The 24,415-nt window shown below is 39.5% G+C and overlaps 2 protein-coding genes across 9 annotated transcripts in view; one reads left to right on the top strand and one right to left on the bottom strand.

The window, feature by feature from the left end:
- The first annotated feature begins 3,257 nt into the window (after positions 1–3,257).
- Positions 3,258–6,083, top strand: LOC124636830 (polyubiquitin-C). Its single transcript, XM_047173010.1, has 2 exons — positions 3,258–3,416; positions 3,660–6,083. The coding sequence occupies exon 2, from the start codon at positions 3,668–3,670 to the stop codon at positions 5,951–5,953; it is 2,286 nt and encodes a 761-aa protein (XP_047028966.1). The 5' UTR covers positions 3,258–3,416; positions 3,660–3,667; the 3' UTR covers positions 5,954–6,083.
- Positions 6,084–12,551: 6,468 nt separating this feature from the next.
- The window catches only part of LOC124636887 (endophilin-A), a 49,900-nt gene continuing 38,036 nt past the window's right edge, over positions 12,552–24,415 (bottom strand). For 7 of the 8 annotated variants that reach the window (XM_047173138.1, XM_047173146.1, XM_047173143.1 and 4 more), the window contains 2 exons: positions 21,756–21,877; positions 12,552–15,713 (listed from right to left, as the gene is read on the bottom strand). In XM_047173138.1, the coding sequence (XP_047029094.1) occupies positions 15,588–15,713; positions 21,756–21,877 (248 nt within the window). In that variant the 3' untranslated portion in view covers positions 12,552–15,587. Of the gene's footprint in view, positions 15,714–21,755; positions 21,878–23,313; positions 23,404–24,415 lie in introns of all 8 variants that reach the window. The other variant, XM_047173145.1, reaches the window with a different exon arrangement.

The following is a 24,415-nucleotide window of genomic DNA, read 5'->3' as shown; positions in this document are numbered from 1 at the left end:
TCCACCCTATCTTCAAGAGTGGGAACAGAGACAGTGTAAATAATTATAGACCAATATCTGTATTGCCCGCCATGTCCAAAGTTTTGGAAAAATTATTAAATACGCGTCTTATAAATTTCTTAGAGAAAAACAATATTCTAGCATCAAACCAATTCGGTTTCAGACATGGTAAATCAACGGAGGATGCTGTGGCTTATCTGGTCGATCGAGTAGTTGACTGTCTCGATAACAGACAGAAATGCCTAGGCATCTTCCTTGATCTTACAAAAGCATTTGACACTGTCTCTGTTCCACTCCTCTTGATAAAGATGGAAATGATGGGAATCCGAGGATATGCTCTCCGGATTTTCAGTGACTATCTTTCTGGGAGGACGCAGTCAGTAAAAATAGACCGTTTTATTAGTGAAAGTGCCTCTCTAAATTTCGGCGTACCGCAGGGCTCGGTCCTGGGCCCCACCCTCTTCCTTCTCTACATTAACTCCTTATGTAAACTTAACATCCCTAATTGCGCCATCTGTAGCTATGCTGATGACACGGCTTTGCTTATACGTGGAAATGATTGGGTTGAGGTGTTTGCTAGAGCCGAGCACACTTTAAGTCGTGTAATGCACTGGCTGTCCAAGAACCTCTTAACCCTGAACCTTGACAAAACCACCTACCTAACCTTTTCGCTGACAACATCCACTCAACCAACCGCAGATTCATTCGTCCTAAAAGCACATTCTTGCGAGCCAAGTAATTTACCTACACCCTGTAGCTGTACCACCTTAGCTAGATCGTCCCAAATTAAATATCTAGGTGTACATATTGATGACTTACTCAGTTGGAGATGTCATCTAACTAGTCTTACCTCTCGTGTCCGTAAGGTGATATACATTTTTAAAAAACTGCGCCATTCTACCGACTTTAACACCTTAAAAACTGTATACTGCGCTCTGTGTCAGTCTATTCTGAGCTATTGTATATCCGTTTGGGGAGGGGCTGCTAAGACGCACTTATTGGCCCTGGAGCGGGCACAAAGAGCTGTACTCAAAGTAATGACTTTTAAACCTTTTAGGTACCCGACATCTCAACTCTATGATAACTGTCAAATTCTTACTGTGAGACAGCTCTTTGTGCTTGCAACAATTGCAAGAAAGCATATTTCTTTGGAATATAACGCAAACGTTATCAAAAAACGTCGGTCACATAAGGTATGTCATACTCCGGCTTTTAGGAGCTCCCTGGCTGCACGGCACCATAATGTAATCAGCGGACATTTATATAACATCCTAAACGAACACTGCAAAATTTATCCATTGTCTAGATCTGAATGCAAAAGGAAAGTATCTCAATGGCTCTTAACTAAAACCTATGCTGAAACTGAAGACCTAGTAAAATTAACAATACTATAATAGGATTTATGTCATACATTATAACGTATCTCACTCACACCCACACATTCACTCTAGAAACGACACATCACCTACACGCCACACTTTACACTCGCTCCTCTCCCGCAACACACACACGCGCACACACACCCTGACACACCCTCACACACCCTCTCACACACCCTCACACACACACACACAAAGCTAGCATCCGTAAGCCACCAAAATGCATGCACTTTACCTTATTAATAATATAGAATACTTATATAAAATTTGTTAAATCTTTAGACTTTTTCACGCCAACTCACATGAACTGTAACTAATACTACTGAATCATTTGTATTGCGAGGGCCCTGGTACTCAAAACTCAAGTTAAATCTTACCTTGAGTACCAGAGTTCAACAAAAAATTTTGTGTACCTGTATTAGTGTATAGTGTTTTGTTTGTAATGTGTACTTTTATATGGAAAATAAAATATTATTATATTATATTATATTATATTCTACATATATATATCGATGCATAATAAGCATTTAACAAGTGTTTATTCAGAGAGATTTTAAACAATCAATGTACACCTCGCCTTTGTCGGATGATTTAACGGCAAGACGCCGTAAATTATTCAAACTTTCTAAAATACATACGTTTAATAGTACATTTTAGAAGTCGTGGTGACCTAGTGGGCAAAGAACCAACCTCTCGAGTATGAGGGCGCGGGTTCGATTCCAGGTCAGGCAAGTACCAATGCAACTTTTCTAAGTTTGTATGTACTTTCTAAGTATATCTTCGACACCAATGACTGTGTTTCGGATGGCACGTTAAACTGTAGGTCCCGGCTGTCATTGAACATCCTTGGCAGTCGTTAGGTACGGGTAGTTAGAAGCCAGGGGCCCGATTCTCCTAAGTTAATAATGTCAAAATCGAATAGAAATCGAATCGCAATATGATCGCAATAGCAGTTTTAACCATATCGGGCATTCTGCTACTAATAAAAGACCAATCGTATTCGATTGACATTTGATTGGTGTGCGATTGGTCTGCTATTTTGGTGATTTTGGTCTATACGGTAGTTTGCTGTACAATCATTTTGCAATCGTAAATCATTTGCAGACAAAATGATTCATTATTGAATGACAGAAAAGGATAAAAACGTTTATTTCAAAGAAAAAATAGCAGAATGCCACATACGCTTCAATCGTAATCGAGTCGGGATTGGATCTCAGTCGAATCGAGTCGAACGTGAATCGTATGTCGCTTAAGGAAAATTAGGAGAATCGGGCCCCAGTAAGTCTGACACCAGTCTAATCAAGGGGTAACGGGTTGCCCGGGTAACTGAGTTGAGGAGGTCAGATAGGCAGTCGCTTCTTAAAAAGCACTGGTACTCAGCTGAATCCGGTTAAACTGGAAACCGACCCCAACATAGTTTGGGCAAGGGCTTGGAGGATGATGAAATAGTACATTTTAAATGCCGTTTATTATTTACCGAGAGTTGATCAACTACCTAGAAAATTGATCAACTTACGAGTCTTGTTATTTTCCGGTGACATGTATAAGCGGTCTACATTCCTCGTTTTTAGATAGACGCCAAAAAGTGCGAATTTTGTTTGGCCAAAAAGTTCGTTTTCCGGGTCAAGCTGAAATCGTAAAGTGGGTGTAAGAAACTTTCATAAAGCAGCCTGAAGCCTGGATTTGATTATAGGTACATTGATTGCCCTGTGCTGCAGAATAGTTTCCATGATTTAATTTGATTTAGGCGCCATCGCAATATTTGAGCTGGACTTTATTGACTTCAGCAGCCATGAAACCGCAAAAGCTACATATCTAGAACAAAACGGCCATAACCATACCATAGCCAATATCATTCTGTGAACGAATGACAGATATTTCATTCATTCGATGGTGACTTTCGCTTTTTCATTTCGTATTTGTGAATTTCCTCCCGAATAATCAATTTGTGATTGACTCGCGTTGATTGAACAGGGCTTTTTGTTTGTTATTAATAAGTTAGAACTTGTCTTGTAATTTCTGTTAAGTATTAAACTGGTAAGTGTACCTTTGCTTTCGATACGTTTTAATCTAACTCCCTTTTGATATACTGCGTCCTGTTGACGTTGTCAATGCACTATGCACTTCTATAACATAAAATTCAAAACTCGAGTGACGACGCCATTTTGTGATCGCGAACTTTCTTTGTTCTTTGTCCTAGTTCGGTAGCTTCTCATAACAGACACTTCAACCAAATTCATAGTTTTATCGTCCTCAAATAGCTTTCCTCGATTGTTACAGATATCATAATGCAGATTTTTGTGAAAACCTTGACGGGTAAAACTATCACCCTTGAAGTTGAGCCATCCGACACTATTGAAAATGTAAAAGCCAAAATTCAAGACAAAGAAGGCATTCCCCCAGATCAGCAGCGACTGATCTTCGCTGGAAAGCAGTTAGAAGACGGTCGCACACTGTCTGACTACAACATCCAAAAAGAATCTACGCTTCACCTTGTTCTGCGTCTCCGTGGTGGTATGCAGATTTTCGTTAAAACGCTTACTGGTAAGACAATTACCCTCGAAGTCGAGCCTTCAGATACTATCGAGAATGTTAAGGCAAAAATTCAAGACAAAGAAGGTATCCCACCAGACCAGCAAAGGCTGATCTTTGCCGGCAAGCAGCTGGAAGATGGGCGCACCCTCTCTGACTACAACATTCAAAAGGAATCCACCCTTCACCTGGTCCTGCGTCTGCGAGGTGGTATGCAGATTTTCGTGAAGACATTGACTGGAAAAACCATCACTCTTGAAGTTGAGCCTTCTGACACTATTGAGAATGTAAAGGCCAAGATCCAGGATAAGGAGGGAATTCCCCCAGACCAGCAGCGTCTAATCTTCGCCGGCAAGCAGCTTGAAGATGGGCGTACCCTTTCCGACTATAACATTCAGAAGGAATCTACCCTTCACTTGGTCTTGCGTCTGCGAGGTGGTATGCAAATTTTCGTGAAGACCCTCACTGGAAAAACCATCACCCTAGAAGTTGAACCTTCTGATACCATCGAAAATGTTAAGGCCAAGATCCAAGACAAGGAAGGAATTCCCCCAGACCAGCAGCGTCTTATCTTCGCCGGCAAACAGCTTGAAGATGGACGCACTCTTTCTGACTACAACATTCAGAAAGAGTCGACTCTGCATTTGGTTTTGCGTCTGCGTGGTGGTATGCAGATTTTCGTAAAGACATTGACTGGAAAAACTATCACCCTTGAAGTGGAGCCTTCCGATACCATTGAAAACGTAAAGGCTAAAATCCAAGACAAGGAAGGAATTCCCCCTGACCAGCAGCGTCTTATCTTTGCTGGCAAGCAGCTTGAAGATGGACGCACTCTTTCCGACTATAACATTCAGAAGGAATCTACCCTTCACTTGGTCTTGCGTCTGCGAGGTGGTATGCAGATTTTCGTGAAGACCCTCACTGGTAAAACCATCACTCTTGAAGTGGAGCCTTCTGACACTATTGAGAATGTGAAAGCTAAGATTCAAGATAAAGAGGGAATTCCCCCAGACCAGCAGCGTCTTATCTTTGCTGGCAAGCAGCTTGAAGATGGGCGTACCCTTTCTGATTACAACATCCAGAAAGAATCTACCCTTCACTTGGTCCTGCGTCTGCGAGGTGGTATGCAAATTTTCGTGAAGACCCTCACTGGTAAAACCATCACCTTAGAAGTTGAACCATCTGATACCATTGAAAATGTTAAGGCCAAGATCCAGGACAAGGAAGGAATTCCCCCAGACCAGCAGCGTCTTATCTTCGCTGGTAAGCAGCTGGAAGATGGGCGTACCCTTTCCGACTATAACATTCAGAAGGAATCTACCCTTCACTTGGTTTTGCGTCTGCGTGGTGGTATGCAAATTTTCGTGAAGACCCTCACTGGTAAAACTATCACTCTTGAAGTGGAGCCTTCTGACACTATTGAGAATGTAAAGGCCAAGATCCAGGACAAGGAGGGAATTCCCCCAGACCAGCAGCGTCTTATCTTCGCCGGCAAGCAGCTGGAAGATGGTCGCACTCTTTCTGACTACAACATTCAGAAAGAGTCTACTTTGCATTTGGTTTTGCGTCTGCGAGGTGGTATGCAGATTTTCGTGAAGACCTTGACTGGAAAAACTATCACCCTCGAAGTCGAGCCTTCTGATACCATCGAAAATGTTAAGGCCAAGATCCAAGACAAGGAAGGAATTCCCCCAGACCAGCAGCGTCTTATCTTCGCTGGCAAACAGCTTGAAGATGGGCGTACCCTTTCTGACTACAACATTCAGAAAGAGTCGACTCTGCATTTGGTTTTGCGTCTGCGAGGTGGTATGCAGATTTTCGTGAAGACCTTGACTGGAAAAACTATCACCCTCGAAGTCGAGCCATCTGATACCATCGAAAACGTTAAGGCTAAAATCCAAGACAAGGAAGGAATTCCCCCAGACCAGCAGCGTCTTATCTTCGCTGGCAAGCAGCTGGAAGATGGACGCACTCTTTCTGACTACAACATCCAGAAAGAGTCTACTCTGCACTTGGTACTCCGTCTGCGTGGTGGCAACTAATGCATATCCTCCTACAGCATACAGTTATGCCTATAACATTCAATTTAACATTTCAATATTCTAACCATTCCAGAACAGTATCTAATTGCAAACTTTTTGATTGAATAATATATCTTTCTCTGCTCATAAATGTTGTTTTTACTTATTGCACCTTATTTTGCACACAAAAGCGTGAGGCTTTTGAGCCGTGCCCGTCGCATCTAAATCCGAAGAAACTGTTTTCTATGAAGGATAATTGTAACTAGCTTCTGCACGCAGTTATACCAGCGTCTCGAAGGAACTACTTCCATCACTCATTAAATCCTTTACAAATTTCATCTCAATCGATTCAGCCGTTTTTGAATGCGAGCGCAACAGTTTTCGCATTTTATATTGGTAGGTATTTGGTTTTAGGAAGCAAACATTTGCTCGCGTCTCTGATAGCGCAATATAGTGCATGAAGGCTATCACGCGCTAATTGGCAGAAAGGTAACCTCCGATAAAACAATTACATAAAATTGCTAGGTGCCAACAAATTAAAATTGTATTTTTTTAGAAACTGACTTATATTAAGGTAAGACCGCACTAGGCGGAACTGCGCTGCAGCGGAGCGACGCGACACTGCGCTGCAAAATATTGTTTCTAAGTAAATGTATTAGAGATACCGCACTACGCGGCAACGGAACTACGCTGCGCGACACCGCGCGCCAAAGTTGGGCAACTAAGCAAAATTGACGCGCTGTGTCGCTACGCGCAGTTCCGCCGACGCTAGGTGCGATATAGTAAGCAGCGCGATGGCGACTCACGAGGCATCACAAATCTATTTCATACAAGTCGAAACGTGCCGGACATGCAATTTGTGTTGTAAAATGGATGAAGAAAAGTTAATTTTATTAGTTAGTAACTATCCAGAGCTATATGATTTACAAAATGAAAACTACATGAATGTCAATTTCATCCATCGTGGTAAGTGGCTGACAACCGACTAGGGTAGAATATTGTCGCGCCGCTGCAGTTCTAGTGCGATATATCGAACTTAATTTAAAAATGTCGCGTCGCTCCGGTGCAGCGCAGTTCCGCCTAGTGCGGTCTTACCTTTAATGTTCGCTGCGGAAAAGGGTACTTAAATATTTGGATACATCTTTATTACCTACTAGCTTTTGCCCGCGGCTTCGCTCCTGTCAACTGACTTCTCTACTTTACCCTATTTTTAGTGTGCGTTCGCGCAGCGGAATGTTGTTGAATTTAAAGATTTTAATTATGCAGATAATTAGTGTAAGACGTCCTATAATTGTGTATGGTAAATAAAAATTTGTGTATGCAGCCATTGTGGAGAAATTCACCAAAAACAGATTCCGCTGGGCGAACGTTGGCGAACGTTGTCCTGGCGGAACTTTTTTTAATCCATAAACTTTAGAAGAAAAGAGATGTGTCCGAAAATTAGTGTGTATTTGTGTATAATTGATTATGTATGAATGAAATCAGTGCATGCATAAACTTCGGAGAAATTCAAGTTTCCGCTACGCGAACGTTTGGCCATTAGCTAGTTTTCATATAAAGCGCTTACATAGAGAGCTGTAGATTTTTACATACGTTGTTTTGAATTTGTTTATATTTGTTTAAAAAACAGATTTAGAAAAAGTCGTAGGGTTTAAAAGATAAAAATATAAACGTAAAATACACTTATTAGGTCTTAGTTCTTAAAGTATGCAGTTTGGGGTCTAGATTTTCACGTTTACACAAACCTTGTAAGTGTCTCCAACATGTTGCCAAGTATCAATGATGTTCCGTTAGTAATTAAAAAGTTATAGGATATTTTACCATGAATAGATCACTGTTTACAAAGCAGTCGAATATCACGACGTTCTAAAGGAATTGCATGGTAAAATGTATGCCAATAATTAGTTTAATCATTCAACTATTCACTTGCAAAATTTCATGTCATTAAATTCAGTAATTAAAGAAAGACAATTATAATACTGACGGAGCATCGAAAACCTACATAATCCGACCAAGTTCGGATAGCTACAAAAAAGCGGCCGTGCCATATGTCTAAGAAACGTTCTTAACTTGGAAGGTTAGTATATTTATTAATATGGTACAGTTGCGTACACAAGCTTTAGGCAAAAATAAAACAATTGCATTTCTTGAATGAAAAATATTTTTTTAATAATAACGCCACTATCTACGACATTTTAGTTAAAATACGTAACGTTTATTAACGTTATTTTTAATCACGTAGTTAAGTAATTTATGTAAGTAATAATAATAAAAATATTTTTGTACACGGATATTTAAATAGAGAAGTACTTGTTAATTGAAGATTTATTTTTATCGTAGATAGTGGCATTATTATTGTATTTATTTATTTTCAAGCATATAATTTACATTTTTAAATATTAAATATAAAAATAAAAAACATTTAAAAATATAAAAAATAGGTTGCCACCGATATCGGGCACAGGGTCCAAGGTACCGGTGGTTAGGGTCCCAGAGACAGAAACCTCCTCACAATACGTGCCGTATCAAGGAGTACTGCCTTCTGAATCAGTCCTTTGATCCAGCCGCCCAACGAGAGCCTCCTGAGGTGTTCGTCGAGGCTCTTGGCTATTAAACCATTGGCCGTAACGACAATCGGCACAACAACAGCCGTGTCGACACTCCACATGGCGACAACCTCGTGCGCTAAGTCGAGATACTTTATTTGTTTCTCTTTCTCAGCTTTCACAAGGTTCTCGTCATGCGGAACGGCGACATCGACTATCATCGCGCGGCGCGCTGATCGATCTATCACCACAATATCAGGCTTATTGGCTACAATAGTCCTGTCAGTGATGATAGATCGATCCCAGTACAACGTGATATGGTCCTTTTCGAGAACTGGGTCGGGCGCATACCTGTAGTACGGTACCTCAAGGTCTACAAGGTTGTATTGCAGAGCAAGCTGCTGGTGGATAATCTTGGCCACTTGGTTATGTCTGTGCAAATATTCACCATTAGCCAAACGAGAACAACCAGATATAATATGTCTGATAGACTCACCCGGATGGTGACATGCCCGACATATGTCAACCGTCCCGTCTTTCACGATATATCTCCGGTAGTTATTCGTAAGGATAACTTCGTCCATAATTGCACATACAAACCCTTCGGTTTCTCCAAACAAGTCACCGAAGCGTAGCCAAGATACGGACGCATTGAAGTCTACATCGGGGCCATGAAGAGCCCCGAAGAAGCGTCCGTGTAGCTGTTTGCTCTGCCATACCTCTTTGCGATCATGGGTAGTTAGTACCACAGGTCTGCGCCAGTTCTCATTTGCCAACGATAGCGGGGTGAGTCCTTTGTCCACTGCTACCATATCACGATGCATACCCACGTCGCTTTTGAGAAGATATTCTCTGAGACTGCACACCTCACGGTTGTGGAGCGTCTTTGCATTTAAAAAGCCTCGGCCTCCACATTTCCGTGGGATGTACAGTCTCATCACCGACGATCGTGGGTGATGCATTCGTTCTGCGGTCAGCAGTGTGCGGACTCTCCTATCCAAGGCATCCAATTCAGTTTGAGTCCATTTGAGTATGCCGAAGGAGTACATCAGGACTGGCATGACCCAACCATTATAGGCGCGAACCTTGTTGCCGCCTGATAAGGAACTTTTTAGGACCTTATTCAGGCGGCCAAAGAAACGCTCCCGTAATGACTGTTTCATGACAGCCACATTGATGCCTAACCCCTCCGCCATACCCAAGTATTTATATGTATCGTTTGCGGAGAGTGATCTCAGGTTTATGGAATCTGAGAGTTGTACTCCCTCAGATTCCACAATTCCCCCTCGCTTTACATGCATGACTGCACATTTGTCCACACCGAGCTCCATCCTGATGCAACTACTGAAATTTTCAGTGATCTTCAGTAGCTTCATCAGCTGCAGTTCTGTAGTGGCAAACAGTTTCAGATCATCCATATAAAGCAAATGGGATATAACCTGACCCCCTCTCCGCAAAGGATAGCCCAGCCCCGAACCCTCTAGCAATGTGCTCAAAGGGTTCAAGGCCAGGCAAAACCAAAGTGGACTCAAACTGTCACCCTGGAATATTCCCCGCTCGATCTTAATAGGATCGCCGGTCCCTTCAATTTGTCTACATCCTGGATAGTGAAGAACCGTTCTCCATTGCTCCATACATGACGCAAGAAAGGCGCGTAGAGTTGTATTTATTTTATACAACTCCAGTACCCTCCTAAGCCATGCATGGGGGACCGAGTCGTAGGCCTTCTTATAGTCTATCCAACATGTCGACAAATTCTTTCGGGATCGTCGAACCTGTTGGCTGATGACCATATCAGTGAGGAGCAGCTCCTTAGTAGCACGGGACCCCTTCTTACATCCATTTTGAGAAACTGACATAATTGAATATTTTTCAATATGTTGGTTTATTTTTAATCTCAAAATAGATGTAAGAAGTTTATAGACCGTCGGTAAACAAGTGATCGGTCTATAATTTGTGGCATTATTATTAAAAAAATATTTTTCAATCAAGAAATACAATTGTTTTATTTTTTCCTAACGCTTGTGTACGCAACTGTACCATATTAATAAATACTAACCTACCAAGTTAAGAACGTTGCTTAGACATAAGTCACGGCCGCTTTTTTGTAGCTATCCGAACTTGGTCGGATTATGTAGGGTTTCGATGCTCCGTCAGTATTATAATTGTCTTTCTTTAATTACTGAATTTAATGACATGAAATTTTGCAAGTGAATAGTTGAATGATTAAACTAATTATTGGCATACATTTTACCATGCAATTCCTTTAGAACGTCGTGATATTCGACTGCTTTGTAAACAGTGATCTATTCATGGTAAAATATCCTATAACTTTTTAATTACTAACGGAACATCATTGATACTTGGCAACATGTTGGAGACACTTACAAGGTTTGTGTAAACGTGAAAATCTAGACCCCAAACTGCATACTTTAAGAACTAAGACCTAATAAGTGTATTTTACGTTTATATTTTTATCTTTTAAACCCTACGACTTTTTCTAAATCTGTTTTTTAAACAAATTCAAAACAACGTATGTAAAAATCTACAGCTCTCTATGTAAGCGCTTTATATGAAAACTAGCTAATGGCCAAACGTTCGCGTAGCGGAAACTTGAATTTCTCCGAAGTTTATGCATGCACTGATTTCATTCATACATAATCAATTATACACAAATACACACTAATTTTCGGACACATCTCTTTTCTTCTAAAGTCTATGGATTAAAAAAAGTTCCGCCAGGACAACGTTCGCCAACGTTCGCCCAGCGGAATCTGTTTTTGGTGAATTTCTCCACAATGGCTGCATACACAAATTTTTATTTACCATACACAATTATAGGACGTCTTACACTAATTATCTGCATAATTAAAATCTTTAAATTCAACAACATTCCGCTGCGCGAACGCACACCTATTTTTATATAAGAACCTCCTGACAATAACAAACACAACAAAAAAAGAATTAGCCAAATTGATCCAGGCGTTGTTGAGTTATGCGCGTGTGCGTTACCCTGGCCAGATGTTGTCGAAAATGGTCATTTTAATCTTATAGATAATTAGTTGTGCGGCTTCTGTAATTGTTGCGCACATTTTTAAATTTGCAAAAACATTTCCTGCTGGAGTAACGTTACCCCAGCCAGACCTTTTTCTTTCTGATGGGAATATTTAAATAAATATTACCTATAAAACTAGTTGTAAATGTTGTGCCATATTTTGTATTTGTTCTTTCTTCGGTTGCGAAGTTATTCGAGATTTTGCTGGGGTAACGTTTTCGGTTTTGCTAGATCTTTGAAATGTCTTATTTTACCGGCCAGTAAAAAATCTTAAAAAATCATGTACTTAGTTTTTATTTACTTTTGTACATGTCTGTACTAAATTTGTAACACTATACCACATATTTTAGAAGGTACCATAATGTTCTGCGTTTTCGCTTTTTCGTAACCACCTAAACTTGGTCGGGTTACCACGGTCATTCACTTCCTAATGACTTTAATCGTATTATCTCATTAATTATCCAATGTACTGAGCTGAAATGTTACTGACATACACCTGATCTATATAACTAATTATTGAGATAACATTCAGTTCATATATCCAATCCTGTGGCCAAATAACACCGCGCGCATCAAGACCGTGCTTTCTAAAGTGAAGGAGTTATTCCAATCGGTTGTAGTTTCGGGGCCATTGGGGTGCAAACAATAAATGTTTCCCTTTTATAATATATATGTATTAGTAGATACGTGTGTGTGGTGTCTTAAATGCTTGATCAAGCATGTTGACCGTTTTATTGATCGATATAAAATAATGAATCGTGCTTATTATTTATCGTGTGTTTGTTTTGTCACCTTATGTATTTGGTGCAGCAGGGACACCCCAATTGTAGACCAAAAGGTACCCTACATTTAACATTAATGAAAGTAGGTGAGTAACCTTGGGTAGAATATAGCAAAAAACATCTTTACACAGCATTATTGCAACATTACTTTTATCTAACATTAGATCTCTTCTCTTAGAGTGATCGTTTTAAAAGGGAAGTACCTACCTTGGGATCTGGCATAAAATAAAACAAAATTAAGTGTTTAATTGTTAACATTTTATTAGGAGGCGAAAACGAGCAATAAGTTTTGGGATAAATTTGAATACAAATCAATAATATTTGCATTACATCTCGTAAATCGTCAAGTTTAAATCTATGAAATTACAGTATTTTAAGATTACAGTAACATGAACAAGAATAATACACCATAACAGACGTAGGTACTCGTATCAACAGCAAAATATTATGGGAGCCAATATAATGATAGTGATATCCGACACGTATGTAAATATACTTTGGTATGCTAACAAATCACCTTGCAAGATAATGTTACTGGTTATTCAGAAACTACACACGAGTATATTTAATGTAATTACCAGAGTAACTTTTAATTCATTCTATAAATTGTTGGGATCAAAATTGTGAAGAAACAACGAGTATCATTATCATACAAACTAATGATTCGACATACATAACAAGTGAAGCAACACTGAACCAACACAGTTTAGGGCAACTACAAAATAACTGTTCGGTAAAATAGCCCCTTACCAAGCATTGCTCTGAATCTGTTCTCCTGATCTATCTTCATCCATTGAAGATGCATATTTTTATTGATGTTCAATTCAACAAAGCATGCATGTTTAGGACAGCTAGCCATGGCTACAAACATGTTTACGAGCAGAAAATAAATATGCGATATCTGCAATACAATACCCACTTTGTAAAATTCGGGGCAAAAGCAATATGTATTCAGGCAGTGACTCGAGTTCTGCGTCATGTAAACATGTTTGGGCTCAATTGGAATAGCGATGGTTAGTTTGGTAAAGAGGCTCGTTTATCGAACAAAGAAAGATATCTGCATTTCTTATATTCATCATTCACACATTCTCAAGCTAGTAGAATTTATACACATTTAAAACAACAACAGTCTAATTCCGTTTTATAGGATAGTTTTAAGATCGTACTGCATTCGATTAAATGGTATGTATCTATGTATTGAGAAAGTCATAGAGGTGTAGCATGGATGACCGATGAACCAGCATGCCGTAACACCTCACATTAAACATTGAAACATGACATCCTCATAACATTGATGAATATATTTATTTACTCAAAATACTTATATTAAGAGACACTTGAAGATAGAACAATTATTTATGAACTTACATACAACTAACATTAGATCTAGGTATTGTCTTTTGTATGCCAGAAATGTGATACAATGGGGTCCGTTTACGACAATAATGATGCGATGAATTTATTATAAATTACTTATGTTCAATATTACTGCAACATCAATATCGGACAAAGTGAATAATATGACGATTTAAGATCTTAGCTCTCAAGTGCATTAATTAAAGTACATTTAACAATACTATTGAATGGAGGCCATGTACAATTACTAATTTCGATATTTTTGGTATCATCATACACATTTAAACATAGTTTAAAATAGGTTTCTTACATAATGTAATGACTAAAGGAGTTATTATGCGAAATGTCGAAAAATTAAACAGGGTACTGATGTAAAATATAAACAATGTAAATATAAAAAAAAGAATACATGGTAGGACACCGCACCAACAGCATGATATATATAGTTATCACAATTACATTATATATATTTTTAGCTTGCCAATAATACATCAAACATCGAAACGCCATAGATTCCTGGCAATAATTCAACAACTCTTACGACTCCGTCCCTCATATTCTCACATTCATTGTATAATATACGATACATTGTATACTTCCGTCATTCAGTTAAATAATTACCCGCAAACATACAACTATAAAATCTAATCGCATGACGTGTTAACTAGTTTCATATAATAGTCCTAATAAATACTATAATATCCCGCTCCTGTGCTTTTACTTTACAGTACAAATAAACATAATGAACTAAATAAAGTAATATACGTCAAAGGAGAATACTATACATAGGGATATGCACTTTAAAAAAATAGATGCACGATATTTAACTAATATATAGACGTTAGTTTAAAAATATAACTTTACAGAATTTTTTGCTGCGCAGAGAGCCTACGGCAACCTTGTATTACGATTGACATTGACGTATCACTTTGCTTAAAATTATCAATCTCACTTATCGTATCCACACCGATAAACTTGAGCTGTATGTATTTGGAATGCAACGTTGTAGTGTGGCTCACTTGCCTATGACAATACGTACAGCAGCCTCCCTACTTGTGTGGACAGTACTCCATACTCCAGCTATTGTCAATCAATATGATTCCTTGACTCTAGAGCTTTGCAAAGGTACTCCGATTGATGTTGGTTTAATTGGCGTATGTCACTTTTAAAACTAAACATACCTAATAGATTAAAATAACGGCAATTTACTCCAAACTCATTACTAATTTAATAAATCGTCATGAAGTAAAATGGCAACATGATTACAATGATTTCTATTACAATAATTTGTATTATTAAATAATTACTTATTTTGGCAATAAATGCAAACAGTAGGTAGGTACAATATAAAATAATTCATACGTAAAATTCGTAGCATTATCTCCTTGAGATTAGATTAGATGGTTACATCTAGAAAGTCAATTCATAAACATTCAATTTTATTTCTATATTTTTTTTAAGTTTGGAAGATTGATAACATTTTGAGTATTTAATATTTCGAAAGACATGATGAAATATTATCAATGAAATTCTGCTACGACAAAACTATGACACAACTGTAAAATACACCGGAAGACAAGTTTGAACCGATAGAAAGAGGTACATAATTCATCAAATTATTCGGCGTAATAAATGGGGGTATAACCATAAACAGCTTGCCATTGAGCTTTTGACACAATAATAGATTCAAATCTACGTAATACTGCGTAACTTGACGTCGTAACGAATGAGTAAGAAGTGTAACACAACATTTACATAAGGTGGGACCGGATCGGCTGTGGTGTTCGACTTGAGATTCCACGCGGGTTCTATATGATCTCGCGTTGTATAAATGCATCGGTTCTCGTCACGGTAAAGTTGTGTTACATCAGCAGGGGAATGAATGAATACGTTGGTGGTTACTTGTGAGGCGATGCTTACATGTTGGGTAGGGGGACGGTGACTTGCACGTAGCTGATCGGGAAGTACCCGGTCTTGCCGTTGACCGAGCCCTCGAACCAGTTGTCATCAACTTTGTTGATCAGCGTGATCACGTCGTTCTCCTGTTACAAAAAGAAGTAGATATTATAATGAGGATATTTCTGAAGGCCAGGGGCCCGATTCTCCTAATTTTACTTAAGCAACATACGATTCACGTTCGACTGCGATCCAATCCCGACTCGATTACGATTGAAACGTATGTGGCATTCCGCTATTTTTTATTTAAAATAAACATTTTTATCCTTTTCTGTCATTCAATAATGAATCATTTTGTCTGCAAATGATTAACTATTGCAATATGATTGTAGAGCAAGGATTCTCGCCACAGAGTGTCTTTGGTTAGCACGTGTGCCTAGAATTTTCAGCTGTTTTAAGTGTTTTGGTGAACTTTTGTGACTTAGTTTTGTGTTTGTGTGTTGTCTTTTTGTTTGTTACCAGTGGTGTGTTGTTATTTCGGTAACTAACCAGTTTTTTACAAGCATAATGGATCAAAATAAACCCCCCGATCCCGATCCTCCCGACATCTCTGCATATGCTCCACTTTCCCCCAACTATCCGCTTTCCCAACTCGCTGATGTTGCTTGCAGCATCGCGGACTCCCAGACCCTATCAACCTCGAATACCAGGAAACGCTCCGGAGATGATGCCAACATTGGCGTGTCAACCCCGCCATCAAAACAACAAAGAAACCTAGTTGGCCGCAGCAGGTACTCTGCTACTGATAAGGCACCTTTTATCGTTCATGTCTCTCGATTGGAGCCCCAGCCTAACGCCGGTACCTCTCTACACCCTGTTACTTTCGGAATATTCCTACAAAAACATAACATTACCAATGTTGTCCGTGATGGTGTTAAAAAAGTTGGTAGGAACCGTGTGTCTGTAGAGTTTAAATCCCCTCAGGATGCAAACTCATTTATTATCAACAGCATTTTACATAAGAACTGCTATGTTGCCTCTATCCCCACTTTTAATATAACTAGGATGGGTGTTGTGACTGGTGTTCCCACAGATTTAAATGAAGAGGAAGCCCAAAAATACTTGCAGGTCCCTTCAGGTTGTGGTGAAATCCTGAAAGTTCGTCGCATAAGCAGGAAAGTAGTTATTGATGGAGTGACTGTATTCAAGGCAACAGAGACATGTGTACTTACCTTTGATGGCCAAGTATTACCTCAAAGAGTATTTTGTTGTTACACCTCCCTTCCGGTTCAGCAATATGTTTATCCCACCATCCAGTGCCGTAAGTGCTGCAGGTTTGGTCATGTGGAACTAGTGTGTCGGTCCAAGCCTCGCTGCAGTAAGTGTGGCCATGATCACCCTGGTGATGGTTGCAGCACTTCTGAGGCGGAGGCATTCTGTGTGCTCTGCTCGGGGAATCATTTTGCAAATAGCAAATCATGCCCCGAGTTGGGTAGACAGAAGGCCATTAAGACGGTTATGGCTGAGAAGTCCCTTTCATATGCTGAAGCTAGCAAATCTGTCCCACTTACTTCTCGCAATTATGCTAATGCTGCAAAAGCTATTCCCGTCCCCACTCAGTCATACCGCAAAACTGTTTTCCTTAAGCCAAAGACCCATGCCCCTCTATCTCCCTCTTATGATAAAGCTGCCCATCAGCAGATTATTAACTCCCCTGCACCTTCACAGCCTGATGGCTGCGCTCTGAATAACCCATTCATTGATAGTAATGTTTCCTCAATAATAGATATACTTATTAAACTTCTTTCTACAATTCTATCCACCAATAATACCCAATTACCGTCCAACGTTGCCTACCAACTAACTAACCTTTTATCAAATATTAGAAATGGCGCCTCGCCAAGTATTCCTTCAATGGAATGTGAGGAGCGTGTGGCATAAAAAGCACGACCTCATATTCCTCCTCAATAAATTCAAGCCTCTGGCTTGCTCTGTAGCTGAGACTTGGCTCACCCCGAGTCTCAGTTTTAATATACCACTATTTAATATTCTCAGATGTGACAGATCTGATGGCTATGGAGGGTCGGCTCTCCTTGTTAATAATCGTGTCCCCCTCTCCACCTTGACTCTTCCGGTTCTGGATGGTGATATGAATATAGTTGCGTGTAGAATTGAGGGTATCACTGTTTTATCCGTGTATATTTCCCATCCTCAGCGTAGGTTTTTAACCACCATTAGGGACATTTTGAATAACATAGTGGGACCTGTGCTCGTCATGGGTGACTTCAACTGTCACCACTTTAGATGGGGTTCCAATCGTTGTGATTCGTTTGGGGAAGGTTTAGTAGAAATCTTGGATGATTTTGACCTTTGCATCTTAAATGATGGTAGCCCTACTCGTAGATCCCTTCCAGGACAGCAAAAGAGTTGTGTAGACCTCACATTCTGTTCAGTAGAGTTGGCGGCATCAATTCATTGGGAATGTACTACTCTGACGCATGGTAGCGACCATTACCCCATTGTTGTAACTTTAATTAATAAAACCTTTTTAGAGAAAACGTCTCCTCCACTATTGAAGTACAACTTGTCCAAACCTGATTGGTCGAGGTTTGCATCTTTACTGGAGGAGAAAATTAGTATGCTTCCAAATTTAACTTCAAGTTTTCAAGATTCTTCTGGTCACTGCCATGCTAAGAGCTGCTACGATGGCTTTATCTCGGCCATTACCTCAAGCGCAGACTCTACCTTTCCGTTGCGCAACTGTGCCAGAAATAAAATCCCGTCACCCCCGTGGTGGGATCAAGAATGCACATCGGTTATTAAAGAAAGAAAAGAGGCCGAAAAACAGTACAATGATGCGATGAATAGCGACAATCTTATACGGTACAGACGAGTGTTAGCTCAATCTCGGCGGCTTCTTCGCAAGAAGAAACGCCGCGGTTGGGTTAAGTTTTGCACTTCTCTATCCCCTTCCACTCCCATTTCAGCAGTTTGGAAGAGCATTAATCGTTTCAGGCGAGGCTGCTCCCCATCTATCTCTTCCCCTATCTCGAGAGAAACTGCTGAATCCTTTTTTGACAAAATAGCTCCAGCCTATGTTCCTTCTTCCTCAGAACTTCTGCTCCCGCCTGTAAATATTGTGGATGATCCTATGAATGAACCATTTTCGTTAGAGGAACTTGATACGGTATTACGTCATGTTAGGGATTCCGCCCCAGGCATAGACGGCATACCGTACTCATTTGCAGTTCATTTTGGTTTTGAAGCAAAAAAATATTTTTTAGGAATAATAAATTATTGCTATCAATTTGGTTGGGTTCCTGAACAGTGGAAAGCTCAGATAGTAATTCCCCTTTTGAAGCCCGGCAAGACTGCTGATGATCCGAATGGCCTTAGACCAATTGCTTTGTCCTCAGTGTTGGCCAAGATATTGGAACATTTAATTAAAAATAGACTTGAGTGGTTGGTGGAGTCTAGGGATCTACTGCCGAGTAGTCAGTTTGGCTTTAGAAAGGGGCTTAGCACCATGGACAGTGTGGCAATTTTGGTTACTGATATCCGTACAGCCTTTTCCAAAAATGAATCCGCTGTAGCCACTTTCCTTGACATCTCTTCCGCATACGACAGCGTCCTTCTTCCAGTTCTCAGGCAAAAATTGCAACAGCTGAGGATTCCGGGTAAGATGGTACAATGTATATGCGCACTCCTCATGTCTCGCTCTTTGATGCTCAGAGTGCAGGGGGAGGTATTTGAGGTGAGACAGACGTGGAAGGGCCTTCCCCAAGGCTCAGTTCTAAGCCCCCTACTATACAACCTGTATACAGCAGACATTGGCTCCTGCCTTAATGCTGACTGCCACCTTTTACAATACGCTGACGATCTAGTGTTGTATGTAGTTAATCCATCTATTACGGACGCTGCCTCATCTCTCTGTCTCTCCCTGGACTCTCTGCACACATGGCTTTTGGACCATGGTCTCTCGTTATCCGCCCCAAAAAGCTCGGTAGTGATTTTTTCCCGAAAACGACTGATCCCTCAGGTCTCAGTTAACATTCAAGGACAAGATATTCCCATAGGTAACAAATCAAAATTTTTAGGCGTTTTCTTAGACTCAAAATTATCCGGGATTCACCACTTTAATTATTTGATCAAAAGATGCGAAAGAGCAATCTCCATCCTAAAAGCTCTCGCTGGTGTCTGGTGGGGGGCCCATCCCTTCACTATGAAACTGGTCTACAATGCCTTAGTCCGCAGTATCCTGGACTATGGGTCACACTTGGTGATTCCAAGCAACAAAGGTGCCTTGGCCGGTTTAGATAGGATTCAGTCTCAATGCCTTCGAATCATCTCAGGTTGCATGAAGTCGTCGCCTATTGACGCCTTGCAGGTCGAATGCGCTGAACCTCCTTTAGCCCTGAGACGTCAGTACCTCGCTTCCCGTTTCCTATCCAGGGTTATTCCCAAGTCATCTCACCCCCTCATCCCAAAACTCAGAGAGCTTGACACTCTTTGTCACAGCTCCAAATATTGGGAACACAAAGAAATCCCCCTATTCCTAAAAGCATATCGGTTTTTTCAAAATTTAGAATCCCCCATTGCTCCACATCCCAGACTTCCTTTATTTAATTACCCTTATGAAGTACTTTGCTTCACCCCTAAAATATTCTATAACATTGGCATATCCAAAAACTCCCCATCTGCAAATTCGGCCTTTAATGCGGTTTTGGGTGAACGATGGATTGGGTTTCAAAAGTTCTTCACGGATGCTTCCAAATCAAATGGTGGCTGTACTGGAGCCGCGGTTTACTATCAGAACTCTAAAATAATTTTGAAATTCAGATGTCCGAAGGAGTCTTCAGTATTTACAGGCGAGTGTGTGGCACTATTGGAAGCTTGTCGTTTTATAGAGTCCCATGAGATTAGCTGTGGAGTTATCTTTACTGACTCCCTTAGCTGTCTCCAAGCCATATCCCAGAATCCCTTTAGAACTAAACTCCATTGTCCTATTGTCCTGGATATTAAAAAGTCCCTTTTCTCCTGCACTAGGCAAGAGAAAGAAGTACACTTAGTCTGGATCCCTAGCCACTGCGGTATAGCGGGCAATGAATGTGCCGATGCATTGGCCAAAGATGCGTGTTCATCTGAGTCCGCTGATCTTGCACACTTCTCCCTTCAAGGGCATGACCTGCTAAACCTCCCTAAATTGAGTCTTGAGACCTCGTGGCAGGAATGGTGGAACATCTCAGGCAAAAGGAAGGGTAGCTCTTATTTCGCCATTCAACCGGTTGTAAAACCAAAACCGTGGTTTTCAAATTTCAAAAGATACCCTAAACGGGTAATTTCAGTCATGTGCAGAATTCGGTTAGGTCACTGCTGTACACCGGTCTTTCTGCGCAAAATTCGGGTGCAGGATTCATCCCTCTGCGAGTGTGGACTGGATGAAGGTACCCTGGACCATATATTTTTTGACTGTCCTATCAACTCATCCTTTGATTTATATGGTCGTCTCCAAAAACTTAAAATTCCTCTCCCGACTAACTTCCGTTCCCTCCTATCCCACTCCTGTCCAGAACTGCTCCAGATGCTGTTGATGTTCATTAATCAAAACAATATTAAATTATAAATTGTGGCCTATATTTAGGCCACAGTTTGTATGGTTGTGGTATATATTATATGTTATGTGTTACTAACATTTTGTTGTTGTTTTTATATATGTAAATATATTTCTGTTTGTTTCAGTGCCGTCCTACTAACACATTAAGTTACACAAGATCGGCCACAGCACCATCTTAAATCAATATATATATATTTTTAAATTTATTTTAATTAAAAGCACTTCTTGCTTCTCATCCCACTTGTCATTGGCAGAATCGTCGAAATTGACATCGACACGGATTGCCATATACAAAAATAGAATAGAATAGATTGTAGAGCAAACTATCGTATAGACCAAAATCACCAAAATAGCAGACCAATCGCAAACCAATCGAATGTCTTTGGAATACGATTGGTATTAGTAGCAGAATGCCCGGTATGGTTAAAACTGCTATTGCGATCATATTACGATTCGATTTCTATTCGATTTTGACATTATTAACTTAGGAGAATCGGGCCCCAGCTTATGAATATGTGGTAGGTGGTGTAAATGTGTTGAGCATGTTTTAGTAATCATATGTTAGTATAGTTACCTTAAATCCTAGTTCCCCTTGGTTCTCCGGCTCGAAGTCATAGAGAGCAGTGCAGCAGGGCGTCTTGTTCGCAACCACGGGGGTTCGCGCGGGCGACTTAACCGGCGACGGCAATGGAGACGCTGAGGGGACAATACATTTTAGCACAAATACGCATATTTATATGCACTTCAGACTTTTACCACACACCAGTTAAACGTAAAACAAGAGAGCCATTTAGCAATTATTTTGTTAACATTTTAGTTTACGATATGATTTTGCTACTCGAGATTTTAAGTTTAGCTGGAGTGTGCCAAAAGACTCGTGTCCAAAGAATACGCGATATTTTATTGATGATCGTTAATTTTGAATGACTTTCTATTTCTGCTACCAAGATTCACGTTTACATTCTTTCAATTGGTTAAAGTATGACAGTAGCTAAATAAAATATAACGTATTCTATGAAACTTCAAGCCAAAATACAACCATCAGCATCAAATATTTCTAAACTTTATGAGATACATAATACCTAAGCTAACTACATCAATTCTTGGAATCAAATAGGTACTAATCTACGACGAGTTGGTAATTTTCATGAAATACTTTTTTTATTTCAAAGTTTGATGCTGAAGGGTGTACTTTCATTACTAGCTGGTAGATACTACGTGTTCAAGACGAATGTCAAGTGTTATTTATATTCTAACAAAAACAATGTTCTACAAGCAAGTGTGACTTTATAGTGCCTCGTAGTATCTACCGAATAATCTAAATGCCTATTGAAAACTGCAAACAATGTTTATGAGAGTATGGTAAGTCGACTTTCTTTCACACTATGATGATTTTTTGATATTACATGATATGATCGTATGGCTATGCTGATTATACAGTATTGAAAGCACTAGCATGCCATCTTATGTGTCACATACAAATGATCACTACTTCAACGTCACTCGTGTGTATGGTTGTATGATTTTGACATGCACAACTTGTTATTCAGATAAAAACTTCGAGCTTATTCTGAACATTTAACAGTACAGTTTTAGCCAAGTTTTGGACAGTCACAAAAGTGGAGACTTCACAAAACGCCACACAAGTTTAAAGCAACACGGAACAAGCAATTGGTAATTATTCGCTTAAAAGCAAAATCACAATCTACTCTACGTTTGTGTATTTTGTTTAACTGTGTACACGTTCTGAGTACAGTCAGCGTACGGTCTTAAAGAATAGGAAAATATTTTCATAAAACTTCTACTCGAATTATTTTCACTACACGATTTTGTATGTGTTTGGTGATGTGTGAGATTGCATCAACATTTTTAGTTAAATAAAAGCAGAATTCGGTAATGTATTGCGGTTACTGTGTCACAATACTAGAAACTATAAGATGAAAAAAATGAAGATTTTTTTGAGAACACACTAAAGTCCCGTGCTCTAAAATAAACTATGACTGCATAAATTGGAACAGAAAAATAACTATAAAACCGTTATAATAAGCCCGATTAAAACAGAAAAAAAAAACTTTAGTACAGTCAGGCAAAACAAACAAGGATGCAATCTCTGTGTTGTGTTCGCGTGTTACCATTGGTTGAGCGCGACGGGTTGCCCGATCCCGGGAACAGTTCCAGGTTCGACGGCGGCTTGTGCTCGGGGGAGCCGGCGTGGGAGCCAGCTTCGCAACGTGAACAAACCATATGTACTTGTATACCCGTCAAAGATATTGCGAAAACCCGGAGGTAATGGTCAACTTTATTTGAATAAATAACTACTATTGCTAATCATAAAATTTTGACAAAAAATATTTTCATATAAAGTGTTTCATTTATAGTCCGCGATGTGCATGTCAATTCGTCTGTAAAGGACTGAACATCGAACATCTTCAGAAATAAAGAAGAGACATCAAAATATTGACTACTCGAAGAAATAGGAAGAAAGAACATACCATATTTGTTTTCCTACCAGAGACTAAACATACATAATATCAAAAATAGAAAGAGACATTTATTATTACTCTATCAGAGGAGACAATTATATTCTGCAATTGGTGTTGCTAGTAATTAAATATTGCAATAAGTTCAATTCGCCTTATGTCTTACAACTGCATGTTGGTTATATTTTTATGTCTGCAATGTTACTGGCAACACAAATTACAGAATCACACATAATAATTTGAGATAAAAATCCTAATTTAAAATAGGATGAGGGATTTGGGAGTAGGATTTTCGGCAACCTGTAAGAAAAGTTGTCAATAATCTTCCCACGCCTGTGAGTGCACCTCTTCGGTTAAAAAAATAACAAGAGAAGCTAAAATAAAAAATTTAAAAATGTTATTCCATGGTATTTAGCCCCAAAATTATGTACAAAAGATTTTTCTGCTAGTGTTCCGTCTAAAACCATTATTGATATAATTTGATGAGGTATTTACAATGTGACAAAACCTTACTTTTTTACTATCTAGCTCTACTTTTTCTATATGTTTTAATTTACTAAAGTTTTATGATACCCTTGTGTAACAACATTATTGGACCCATATTTGCAAAAATAAATGTCTTTGTCTTTATGTACTAGATGGTGACCTAAATACGTTCAGTCGCCTAGTATGAATGTAATTTATCCAAGGTTAGTCACAACCGAGAAGAAAACCCATAAAATTGATATACCTTTATCAACCTTACACTCAAATT

This window comes from Helicoverpa zea, chromosome 15 (assembly GCF_022581195.2).
Source record: "Helicoverpa zea isolate HzStark_Cry1AcR chromosome 15, ilHelZeax1.1, whole genome shotgun sequence".
NCBI classification, from domain to species: Eukaryota; Metazoa; Arthropoda; class Insecta; order Lepidoptera; family Noctuidae; genus Helicoverpa; species Helicoverpa zea.
Note: the sequence above shows the minus strand (reverse complement) of the source record. Positions and strands in the feature narration are given on the sequence as shown.